This window comes from Carcharhinus amblyrhynchos, chromosome 7 (assembly GCF_965287045.1).
Source record: "Carcharhinus amblyrhynchos chromosome 7, sCarAmb.v2.hapA, whole genome shotgun sequence".
Taxonomy (NCBI): domain Eukaryota; kingdom Metazoa; phylum Chordata; class Chondrichthyes; order Carcharhiniformes; family Carcharhinidae; genus Carcharhinus; species Carcharhinus amblyrhynchos.
In genome coordinates, this window is record NC_137330.1 from 4,098,498 (window position 1) to 4,110,567 (window position 12,070).

At 55.7% G+C, this 12,070-nt stretch overlaps 2 protein-coding genes across 2 annotated transcripts; both read left to right on the forward strand.

Annotated features, from left to right (window-relative positions):
• Positions 1-399: 399 nt before the first annotated feature.
• On the forward strand, positions 400-2,773 carry leng9 (leukocyte receptor cluster (LRC) member 9). Its single transcript, XM_080193130.1, has one exon. It carries the CDS (start codon positions 810-812, stop codon positions 2,748-2,750), a length of 1,941 nt encoding a protein of 646 aa, XP_080049256.1. The 5' UTR covers positions 400-809; the 3' UTR covers positions 2,751-2,773.
• Positions 2,774-4,378: 1,605 nt separating this feature from the next.
• On the forward strand, positions 4,379-11,046 carry LOC145344718 (transcription factor MafK-like). The gene is made up of 3 exons (XM_080191824.1): positions 4,379-4,465; positions 8,801-8,961; positions 10,491-11,046. Exons 2-3 carry the CDS (start codon positions 8,926-8,928, stop codon positions 10,896-10,898), a joined length of 444 nt encoding a protein of 147 aa, XP_080047950.1. The 5' UTR covers positions 4,379-4,465; positions 8,801-8,925; the 3' UTR covers positions 10,899-11,046.
• The last annotated feature ends 1,024 nt before the right edge of the window (positions 11,047-12,070 follow it).

Below are 12,070 nucleotides of genomic sequence, written 5' to 3' on the forward strand. Positions count from 1 at the left end.
TGTTGATCGATCTATCTCTCTCTCCTTTCACTCTTGCTCTCTCTCCCTCGATCACTGTGACATTCCCTTCCTCTGACGTCACTGCTTCTGAGCAGGAAGTGAATGTTTAAAAGTGAGAATCGCAGAGATTGGGCAGTGGGCAGAGTGAGAGAGGGACTTTGCAAAAGTCTTAGAAAGAGAGAGAGAGACATGAGATAGAATTAAAGAGGGGGCGAGTGAGACACAGGGAAACAGACAGAGAGAGAGAGACTTCGCTAAAATCTTAGAGAGAGAGGGGAGGTGGGACAGATAGACGGAAAGAGGGAGAGATTGGGAGGGAGAGACAGAGAGAGTGAGACAGAGACAGTCTTCAAGAGACAGTGAGTCTGCAACAGAGGGAGAGAGAGGGAGGGAGTGAGAGACAGAGGGAGAGGCAGAGCGAGCGAGACAGAGGGAGAGCGCGAGACAGAGGGAGAGTGCAAGAGAGGGCCGATAAGAAACAGAGGGAGAACACAAGACAGAGGGAGAGAGAACGGGACAGAGGGAGACCGCGAGACAGAGGGAGAGTGAGCGAGTGACAGTGGGAGCGTGAGACAGAGGAAGAGTGAGAGACAGGGGGAGAGTGAGCGACAGAGGGAGATTTGGAGGGAGATGCATTAGAAGGAAGGGGTCTCTGTTGTTGAGGGAAGCACAGTGAGTCACAGTGGGTCTTGGCTCTCGGTTGCCATCCTGTTTTTGGGCTGAACAATATTTGCTCTATCCTGTCTAACACTTGTGTTTTTCTGGGTATGTTTGTCTCTCTCTCCTAGGTGGGGAACGCTGCTTTCGATATGGCTGACGGGGGGATGGAAGAGAGTGTACGACAGACAGTGTCCGAGACAAAGCTGTGCTCCTTCTACAGCCAGGGGCGATGTCGGTTTGGAGCGCAGTGCCGAAACCTTCACCCTGACCAGGACTCATCTCAGAGTGAAGAGAAACCGGTGGCCGGGACGGAGAGGGGAGACAAGAAACTGTTAATGGACATAGCGAGGGGGGAAGAGAAACCGCCAATGGACACAGTGAGGGGAGACGAGAAACCGTCAATGGACACAGTGAGGGGAGACGAGAAACCGCCAATGGACACAGTGAGGGGAGACGAGAAACCGTCAATGGACACAGTGAGGGGAGACGAGAAACCGCCAATGGACACAGTGAGGGGAGACGAGAAACCGTCAATGGACACAGTGAGGGGAGACGAGAAACCGTCAATGGACACAGTGAGGGGAGACGAGAAACTGCCAATGGACAGCACAGCGGGTGCTGCGAAACAGCCAACCCTGACCCCGGGCACTAAGAAAGCTCGGATGAGGACAGCGGGCGAGGTGGTTTCCCGCTTGCGGTGGGACCCGGAGCTGGGGGGTGAGGAGTTCACGGTGGGCTACCTGGACCGCTTCCTGGGCCTGCTGGAACAGCCCTTCGAGGCCTTCAGCTGGGGGGACCTGAGCTCGGCAGCACCTGGGGAGTTGGCCATTCCCCAGCACCGCATCCAGTACTTCAAACACCGAGGCCGCGTGGTCTGGGACAAGGGCCGGCGCATTGACGACATCTTCGGCTCGACTGGCAGTGGCTGCACGATCCACCAGCTGCTGGGGCACGGCCAAGATGGCAGAGGATTGGGGGGCGGTCAAGATGGCAGAGGATTGGGGGGCGGTCAAGATGGTGGAGGATTGGGGGGCGGCCAAGATGGCGGAGGATTGGGGGGCGGCCAAGAAGGCGGAGGATTGGGGGGCGGCCAAGAAGGGGAAGGGCAGGTGGGCGGCCAAGATGGGGGAAGCCAAGACGGGGAAGGGCTGGGACGCCACCAAGATGGTGAAGGGCTAGAGGGCGACCAAGATGTTGGAGGGCTGGGAGGTCACCAAGATGGCAGAGGGCTGGGGGGCAGCCTGGACGGTGAGAAGCAAGAGAGCATTCAAGATGGCTGCCAACTTAGCACAGTCAAAGATGGCCAATTTGCTGATCTTGTGATTGGTGATAGTGTGAGCGACATCAGCGGTGACGCCTACGACGACGGCTCCTATGGCAACAGTGATGCCTGCAGCCATGCCAGCCTTGGCAGATCCCATGACAACGAGGCCTACAGCCCCGCCCGAAATCAGGGCCTCACCTTGGGCCCCGGCCACCGGGCCAACCACTTTGTGGCGGTGCGGGTGTCCAGCGAGGCCTTTGGGGCGGCCACCCAGGAGCTGCAGGAACGGCTGAGGCGGGCACTGCCTGATTTTGGGCCTTGCCTGGTGCCCATCTCCCGCCTCCACCTCACCTTGTGCCCCCTGCACCTGGAGAACCCGGCCCAGCTGGAGGCGGCACGCTCAGCCCTGAGGCAGTTGGCCTGGGAGGGCCGCCGCCTGCTGCCTCCCGCCCTCCTCCTGGAGTTCGGGGAGCTGAGGGACTTTGGGGGGAGGGTACTGTACACGTCCCCCCTGGGCCCCAGCCTGTTGGAGCTGGGCCGCTTGGCCGCAAAATTGAGGAAGCGCTTCAGCGAGCTGGGACTGTGCGTGCTGGGGGGCTCTGGGACCCCCACAGGGCAGCCTCCCCTCCACGTCACCCTGGCCAAGCTGGACAGGAGTTACTGCCTGAAGCACCCAGGGGTGAGGCTGCTCCCCGAGATCTACCACCAGTGGCCCCAGCCCCAGTTTGGCTGCCAGCCCCTGGAGGAGCTGTGTTTGTGTGCCACACGTGGGCTGGGGGGCAGCGGGGGCTTCTACAGCACCCAGCTAGTGGTCAACCTGTACTGAGAATCGCTGACTGAGAATCAACATGTACTGAGAAGCCCTGACTGAGAATCAACATGTACTGAGAATCGCTGACTGAGAATCAACATATACTGAGAATCGCTGACTGAGAATCAACATATACTGAGAATCCCTGACTGAGAATCAACATATACTGAGAATTGCTGACTGAGAATCAACATATACTGAGAATCCCTGACTGAGAATCAAGCTGTACTGAGAATTCCTGACCGAGAATCAAACTATACTGAGAATCCCTGACCGAGAATCAAACTGTACTGAGAATCCCTGACAGAATCAACATGTACTGAGAATCCCTGACTGAGAATCAACCTGTACTGAGAATTCCTGACTGAGAATCAAACTGTAGAGAATTCCTGACTGAGAATCAAACTATACTGAGAATCCCTGACTGAGAATCAAACTGTACTGAGAATCCCTGACAGAGAATCAACATGTACTGAGAATCCCTGACTGAGAATCAACATGTACTGAGAATCCCTGACTGAGAATCAACATGTACTGAGAATCCCTGACTGAGAATCAACATGTACTGAGAATCCCTGACTGAGAATCAACATGTACTGAGAATCCCTGACTGAGAATCAACATGTACTGAGAATCCCTGACTGAGAATCAACATATACTGAGAATCCCTGACTGAGAATCAAGCTGTACTGAGAATTCCTGACCGAGAATCAAACTATACTGAGAATCCCTGACCGAGAATCAAACTATACTGAGAATCCCTGACCGAGAATCAAACTGTACTAAGAATCCCTGACAGAGAATCAACATGTACTGAGAATTCCTGACTGAGAATCAAACTGTACTGAGAATCCCTGACCGAGAATCAACATGTACTGAGAATCCCTGACTGAGAATCAACATGTACTGAGAATCCCTGACTGAGAATCAACATGTACTGAGAATCCCTGACTGAGAATCAACATGTACTGAGAATCCCTGACTGAGAATCAACATGTACTGAGAATCCCTGACTGAGAATCAACATGTACTGAGAATCCCTGACTGAGAATCAACATGTACTGAGAATCCCTGACTGAGAATCACCCAGTGCTGAGAATCCTTGAGGGTCACTCCATCCCCATCCTGACTCCCTCATCACCCCATCTCTCCACCCACTCACTCCCACATACCCATTTCTTCCACCTCCGCCCCTCCATCCATCATTCTCCAGCCTCTGCCCCAGACTCACCCCCTTTTACACCAGTCTCTTCATTGTTAACTTTGCAACTGGCTTCAGACAATTTAATAAATGATGTTTACCTCTGATCTCCTGTGAGATTTTCTTCTTGTCCGATATTCAATCACCAGCAGACACCTGCTTCAGGCCATTCGGCCCCTCGAGCCTGTTGTACATAAACAGGAGGCCATTCAGCCCCTCGAGCCTGTCACGCAGGAACAGGAGGAGGTCCATTCAGCCCCGGGAGGACCTTCTGTGGGCTGTCCAGGGGGAGCGGGCTCTGGACCCACTGGTTGGTATTTGTTGGTGAGGAAGGGGTTAACGGGTTGACGTCACGCACCCCCGCCCTCCTCCCATTGGCTGCGCTCCGGTCACGTGGGCCTGTCCCGGAAGCTGTCTGACTGACCCAAACTTTCCGAAGGGGGGATTTTAACCCCGGAGCCCCGGGACCCCCTCCAGCTCTGCCCGTGTCAGGGGGGCCTCCTCCCCCCGCCCAGCCCAGCCCAGCCGGGTGAGTGAGAATCCGACAACAGCCTCAAAGATCAGCGCGGAAACCAGCTCATCTGTTAGTGTTGAGTCATCCTGAGGGTGGGATTGAGGCAGAGAGAGAGACGGGGGGAGAGGGAGAGATGGGGGGGGGGGGGGGAGAGGGAGAGATGGGGGGGGGGGGGGAGAGGGAGAGATGGGGGGGGGGGGGGAGAGGGAGAGATGGGGGGGGGGGGAGAGGGAGAGATGGGGGGGGGGGGGGGGGAGAGGGAGAGATGGGGGGGGGGGAGAGGGAGAGATGGGGGGGGGGGGAGAGGGAGAGATGGGGGGGGGGGGGAGAGGGAGAGATGGGGGGGGGGGGAGAGGGAGAGATGGGGGGGGGGGGAGAGGGAGAGATGGGGGGGGGGGAGAGGGAGGGAGAGGGAGAGATGGGGGGGGAGGGACAGGGAGAGATGGGGGGGGGGGAGAGGGAGAGATGGGGGGGGGGGAGAGGGAGAGATGGGGGGGGGGGGGAGAGGGAGAGATGGGGGGGGGGGAGAGGGAGAGATGGGGGGGGGGGGAGAGGGAGAGATGGGGGGGGGGGGAGAGGGAGAGATGGGGGGGGGGGGAGAGGGAGAGATGGGGGGGGGGGGAGAGGGAGAGATGGGGGGGGGGGGAGAGGGAGAGATGGGGGGGGGGGGAGAGGGAGAGATGGGGGGGGGGGAGAGGGAGAGATGGGGGGGGGGGGAGAGGGAGAGATGGGGGGGGGGGAGAGGGAGAGATGGGGGGGGGGGAGAGGGAGAGATGGGGGGGGGGGGAGAGGGAGAGATGGGGGGGGGGGGAGAGGGAGAGATGGGGGGGGGGGGAGAGGGAGAGATGGGGGGGGAGAGGGAGAGATGGGGGGGGGGAGAGGGAGGGAGAGGGAGAGATGGGGGGGGAGGGACAGGGAGAGATGGGGGGGGGGGGAGAGGGAGAGATGGGGGGGGGGGAGAGGGAGAGAGGGGGGGGGGAGAGGGAGGGAGGGAGAGAGAGAGTGGGGGGGGAGAGGGAGAGAGAGGGGGGAGAGGGAGAGAGAGAGAGGGGGGGGGGAGAGGGGGGGGGGAGAGGGAGGGAGGGAGAGAGAGAGTGGGGGGGGGAGAGGGAGAGAGAGGGGGGGAGAGGGAGAGAGGGAGAGAGAGGGGGGGAGAGGGAGAGAGAGAGAGGGGGGGGGGGAGAGGGGGAGAGAGAGTGGGGGGGGGAGAGGGAGAGAGGGAGTGGGGGGGGGGGGGAGAGGGAGAGAGGGAGTGGGGGGGGGGGAGAGGGAGAGAGGGAGTGGGGGGGGGGGAGAGGGAGAGAGGGAGTGGGGGGGGGGAGAGGGAGAGAGGGAGTGGGGGGGGGGGAGAGGGAGAGAGGGAGTGGGGGGGGGGGAGAGGGAGAGAGGGAGTGGGGGGGGGGGAGAGGAGAGAGGGAGTGGGGGGGGGGAGAGGGAGAGAGGGAGTGGGGGGGGAGAGGAGAGGGAGAGAGGGAGTGGGGGGGGGGGAGAGGGAGAGAGGGAGTGGGGGGGGGGAGAGGGAGAGAGGGAGTGGGGGGGGGGGAGAGGGAGAGAGGGAGTGGGGGGGGGGAGAGGGAGAGAGGGAGTGGGGGGGGGGAGAGGGAGAGAGGGAAGTGGGGGGGGGGAGAGGGAGAGAGGGAGTGGGGGGGGGGGGAGAGGGAGAGAGGGAGTGGGGGGGGGGAGAGGGAGAGAGGGAGTGGGGGGGGGAGAGGGAGAGAGGGAGTGGGGGGGGAGAGGGAGAGAGGGAGTGGGGGGGGGGAGAGGGAGAGAGGGGAGTGGGGGGGGGGGAGAGGGAGAGAGGGGAGTGGGGGGGGGGAGAGGGAGAGAGGGAGTGGGAGGGGGGAGAGGGAGAGAGGGAGTGGGGGGGGGAGAGGGAGAGGGGGAGTGGCGGGGGGGAGAGGGAGAGGGGGAGTGGCGGGGGGGAGAGGGAGAGAGGGAGTGGGGGGGGGGAGAGGGAGTGGGGGGGGGAGAGAGGGAGTGGGGGGGGGGGAGAGGGAGTGGGGGGGAGGGAGAGAGGGAGTGGGGGGGGGGGAGAGAGGGAGTGGGGGGGGGGGAGAGAGGGAGTGGGGGGGGGGAAGAGGGGGAGAGAGAGTGGGGGGGGGAGAGGGAGAGGGGGAGTGGGGGGGGGAGAGGGAGAGGGGGAGTGGGGGGGTAGAGGGAGAGGGGGAGTGGGGGGGGAGAGGGAGGGAGGGACTGAGAGAGGGAGGGGAGGAGGGAGGGACTGAGAGAGGGAGGGGAGGGAGGGAGGGACTGAGAGAGGGAGGGGAGGGAGTGAGAGTGTGTGGGGGGGGAGAGAGACTACTGAGGGAGAGGGAGAGAAACAGAAAAACAAAAGCAAGAGAGTCAGAGGGAAACAAAAGGGAGAGAGACAGAACAGGGGAGATGTCGTGAGGGAGAGAGACAAAAGAGACTGAAAGAAGGAGGACGGAGAGACAGAAAGCGAGCAAGCCAGACTGTGAGAGACAGAGAGAGATAGAATTAGAATCTACAGTGCAGAATGAATCCATTCGGTCCATCAAACTCCAACAACAATCTCACCCAGGTCCTATCCCCATAACCCTGCTATTTACTCTGCTAACCCCCCCTAATGTTAAGGGGCAATTTTGCCAAGGTCAATCAAACTAACATGCACATCTTTAGAGTGTGGGAGGAACTCAGAGCCTCCGAAGGAAACCCACGCAGACACAGGAAGACCGAGCAAGCTCTGCAGACAGTGACCGAAGGCCAGAACTGAACTAGGGTCTCCGGCACTGTGAAGCAGTAATGTTAATCATTGTGCATGGAAAGAGACAGTGTGAAAGAGAGAGGAAAGTGACAGAGATAGAAACAGACACAGAGGGAGACAGACTGAGAGAGAAGAAAATGACAGAGATAGAGACAGAGAGCAAAGAAAGTGTCAGAGGAAGAGAGACAGATTGAAAAGGAGAGAGACACAAAAAGAGACAGTGAGAGCGTGAAACAGACATTAAAAAAAAGAGAGGGAGAGAGAACCAGACAAAGATACAGACAGAGACAGAGGGGAAAAAAGAGGGAGAGAGTGAGAGAGAGAGTAACAGGTAGAGAATGACAGAGAGAGAGCGCCAGGGAAAGAGCAGCTCCTCTACAAATCACAAGTTTTCAGCCTCATCAATCGATGTGTGGACATCCCTGGATGAAGAATCTGGACCCAGAGCCTTGGTTTATCTCAGCTAAAACCCTGGGCCCAAGTTAGCCTCACAGCCTGGACCTGCCTTGGTCAAATGTCTGGAGACCTAGCTGACAGCCTGGGTCTACCTTGGTTTTGTAGGATTACTATCAAATAAACTGGTTGGACTCTAACCTGGTGTTGTGAGACTTCTTACTGTGTTTACCCCAATCCAACGCTGGCATCTCTACATCATGTCTACCTTGGTTAACAGGCTGGGCTCAGATAACCTGATAGGCTGGGCAACCTTGGCTGACATACTAGACTGAGCTAGTCTGACAGTTGGGTCAATTTAGGATATCAGCCTGCACCAACTTGGCTAATAGGCTGGGATTTACCTTGGCCAACAGCCCCTGGGCCTACTTTGGCCATGATGTGGAGATGCTGGCGTTGGACTGGGGAAAACGCAGTAAGAAGTCTCACAACACCAGGTTAAAGTCCAACCAGTTAAAGTCCAGTTTATCAAATAAACTGGTTGGACTTTAACCTGGTGTTATGAAACTTCTTACCTATTTTGGCCAACAGCCCTGGGACCTTGAGTTCATGTCACACTATCTGTAACCCCCATGACTTGCCTGGGTTTGCAAAACCTCACTTACTGTACTGTCTGGAGACAATACACATCTCTTTAACCTGTGCCTAATGCTCTTTCCACTCACGTTGTCTGCATCTTTAAGACTTGAATAGCAGGTTAGTTGTAAAGACTCACATTCTAATCAGTATTCTGTAAACACTGTGTGCTGTTATATGCTCTGTCTGAGGCCAGAACACTCTATTCACCTGACGAAGGGGCAAATACCTAAAAGCTTGTGAGTTTACTGTGAAATAAATTGGTTGGACTTTAACCTGGTGTTGACAGACTTCTTACTGTGTTTACCCCAGTCCAACGCCAGCATCTCCAACATCATGCCTACTTTGACCAACAGCCTGGGCCCACCTTGGCCCAGTAAGAAGTCTCACAACACCAGGTTAGAGTCCAACCAGTTTATTCCAGTTTACTCTAACCTGGTGTTGTGAGACTTCTTACTGTGTTTACCCCAGTCCAATGCTGGCATCTCTACATCATGCCTACCTTGGCCAACAGCCCTGGGCCTATCTTCAGCCTTCCCACCCCTCTTCGCTGGCCTACATGCTAACATGATGGTGGTTTTATTTGGATTCCACAGGCACAGCAGTGAGCAGGTTGGTGGCTGCGAGCAGAGGGAGAGCAACACATTGGACGGCAATTACTGATCAGGTTTCCACGGTAACGGTGGCTCCTGACAACATCTGGAGGTGCCGAGAGTCTGGAATGAGCAACATGCAGAAATCCAGTCACACACACAAGGTAATGACTCGCACTCCAGGAATGACAGAAGAGAGTGAGGCAAACAGGAGACATTTACCCCAGAGAGTCAAGGGAGCTTTACTCTGTATCTAACGCCATACCGTATCTGCCCTGGAGTGGTTGATGGGGGCAGCGTCGAGGGAGCTTTACTCTGTATCTAACCCTATGCTGTACCAGTCCTGGGATTGTTTGATGGGGACAGTGTAGAGGGAGCTTTACTCTGTATCTAACCCCGTGCTGTACCTGTCCTGGGATTGTTTGATGGGGACAGTGTAGAGGGAGCTTTACTCTGTATCTAACCCCGTGCTGTACCTGTCCTGGGAGTGTTTCATGGGGGACAGTGTAGAGGGAGCTTTACTCTGTATCTAACCCCGTGCTGTACCTGTCCTGGGAGTGTTTGATGGGGGGACAGTGTAGAGGGAGCTTTACTCTGTATCTAACCCTATGCTGTACCTGTCCTGGGAGTGTTTCATGGGGGACAGTGTAGAGGGAGCTTTACTCTGTATCTAACCCTTTGTGGTACCTGTCCTGAGAATGTTTGATGGGGACAGTGTAGAGAGAGCTTTACTCTGTATTTAACCCTGTGTTATACCTCTCCTGGGAGTGTTTGATGGGGGAGTGTAATGGGAGCTTTACTCTGTATCTGACCCAGTGCTGTATCCGTCCTGGGAGTGGTTGATGGGGACAATATAGAGGGAGATTTACTCTGTACCTAGCCCCGTACTATACCTGTCCTGGGAGTGTTTGATGTGGACAGTGTAGAGAAGCTTTACTCTGTAACTAACCCTGTGCTGTACCTGTCCTGTGAGTGCTCGATGGGGGCAGGGTAGCTAGAGCTTTACTCCGTATTTTATCCCATGCTGTCGCTATCCTAGGTAATTGAGATAGGGATTGTTTAGAGGGATCTTCAGTCCGTATCCAACCTAATGGCGAGAGAGTGAAGCCATTATTAGTTTGGGATTGATGCAGTGCTATGGGGAAGGAGTGGGGCAGTGGGATTAGTTTGGGATTGATACAGCGCTAAGTGGAGAGAGTGGGGAATGGGAATTAGTTTGTCATTTGATACGGGTTATGGAGAAAAATCAGGATGTTGGGAGTAATTTGGGGTGTGCTAGAGGGCGATGGGGAGAGAGTGAGGCAGTGGGATTAGTTTGGGATTGATGCAGGGCTATGGGAAGAAAGCAGGGCAGTGGGATTAGTTTGAGGATTGGTAATAGAGCTATGGGGAGAGAGACAGTGGGATTAGTTTGGATTTGATACAGGACTATGAGAAGAAAGCAGGGCAATGGGATTTGTTTATGATTGATACAGAGCAATGGGGAGAAAGTGGGGATTATTTTGAGCGATACAGTGTGCAGGGAGAGAGTGGGGATTATTTTGGGAGGGAATTATTTTGGGATTATAAAGACCTAGATGAGGATGGGGGATTGACTTTGGGATACACTGATATGAGCAAGCCATTCCCTCCTTCCTGCAGTGACAAGTTTCCAATTTTTGGCACGTGAAATTCTGCTCCTTTGCTCACACAGGCTAAGAAAGATTCGGGAATCGGATCACTCAGTGACCATGAACTGATTCAGCTGACAGTGCGGGACTTGAACCAGCAGCTGCGGGGCCTGTCCAAGGAGGAGGTGGCTCGTCTGAAGCAGCGCAGGAGGACGCTGAAGAACCGTGGCTACGCGGCCAGCTGCCGGGAGAAACGGGTGTCACAGCGGGAGGAGCTGGAGCTCCAGCGGACTGCGCTGGCTGCCGAGGTGGACGGCCTGGCCCGTGAGAACTCCAGCATGAAGGGCGAGCTGGACTCACTGCGGGCCCGCTACCTCGCCCTGCAAACCTTTGCCCGCTCCATGGGCAGGGGCACCCTGGTGCCCACCCGGGTGGCCACCACTGGCGTCATCACCATTGTCAAGTCAGAGAGCAAAAGGGCCGACGCGTGACCTGCGGCGGAAAGAAATCTTTCTCGTCCCAGCTTGCAGTCTGACCAGTTGCTGCTTCCACACATCCTGTGGAGATCGAGTCGTCAGGGGAATTTGTTCACCAGTCATGAGTTTGCTCACTAAATATACTGCAAGCTTACAAAACTGATGCTCAGTTCAATCTTTCATTCACCATCCCCATCAAACACTTCCAGAATAGTTACACCACAGGGTTAGATAGAGTAAAGCTCCCTCTATACTGACCCCATCAAACACTCCCAGAGCAGGTACAGCACGGGGTTAGATACAGAGTAAAGCTCCCTCTACACTGTCCCCCATCAAACACTCCCAGGACAGGTACATGGAGTTAGATACAAAGCAAAGCTCCCTCCACACTGTTTCCATCAAACACTCCCAGGACAGGTACACAGGATTAGATGCAAAGTAAATCTCCCTTTGGGTGGCACAGTAGCACTATGGTTAGCACTGCTGCTTCACAGCTCCAGGGTCCTGGATTGAATTCCTGGCTTGGGGTCACTGTCTATGTGGAGTTTGCACATTCTCTTCGTGTCTGCCCAGGTTTCCTCAGTCCAAAAATGTTTGGGTTAGGTTGATTGGCTATGGCATCCTAAGCTGTGTAGGTTTGAGGGATTAGTGGGTAAAACACGTAGGGATACTGGGCTGCGGGCCTGGGTGGGATTGTGGTCGGTGGAGGGTTGATGGGCCAAATGGCCTCTTTCTATACTGTAGGGTTTCAATAATTTTTTAATACTGTTCCCCATCAAACACTCCCAGGACAGGTATAGCATAGGGTTAGTTACAGAGTAAAATTCACTCTGTACAGTTCCCATTAAAAACAGGACAGGTACAGCACCGGGTTAGATACAGCGTAAAGCTCCTTCTACACTGTCCCCATCAAACACTCCCAGAATAAGTACAGCAGGGGGTTAGACACAGAGATGTGCAGTGATGAAACACCCACAGCTAAATCTATTCAAAAACTTTATTTCAGACATTGGCAACAAGAGTTCAAAAACATTATGCATTCTGAAAAAAGACTGGGGGTGGGGCAGACAAGGAGATGGGTGGGAGTGAAGGGGGGGGAAGGGAAATTGTGTCAGGGTATCGAAAATAAACAAACAAAAAGCAGCTGCAGTGGTCTGACGGGAGGGGAGGGAGGGACAGGGGAAACA

What these genes read in the sequence shown, in the direction of transcription:
- leng9 (XM_080193130.1), top strand. Translation starts at nt 810, where the DNA reads ATGGCTGACGGGGGGATGGAAGAGAGTGTACGACAGACAGTGTCCGAG.
- LOC145344718 (XM_080191824.1), top strand. Translation starts at nt 8,926, where the DNA reads ATGAGCAACATGCAGAAATCCAGTCACACACACAAG. An exon ending in AATCCAGTCACACACACAAG is followed by an intron (nt 8,962 to 10,490) that starts GTAATGACTCGC and finishes TTGCTCACACAG; the next exon opens with GCTAAGAAAGATTCGGGAAT.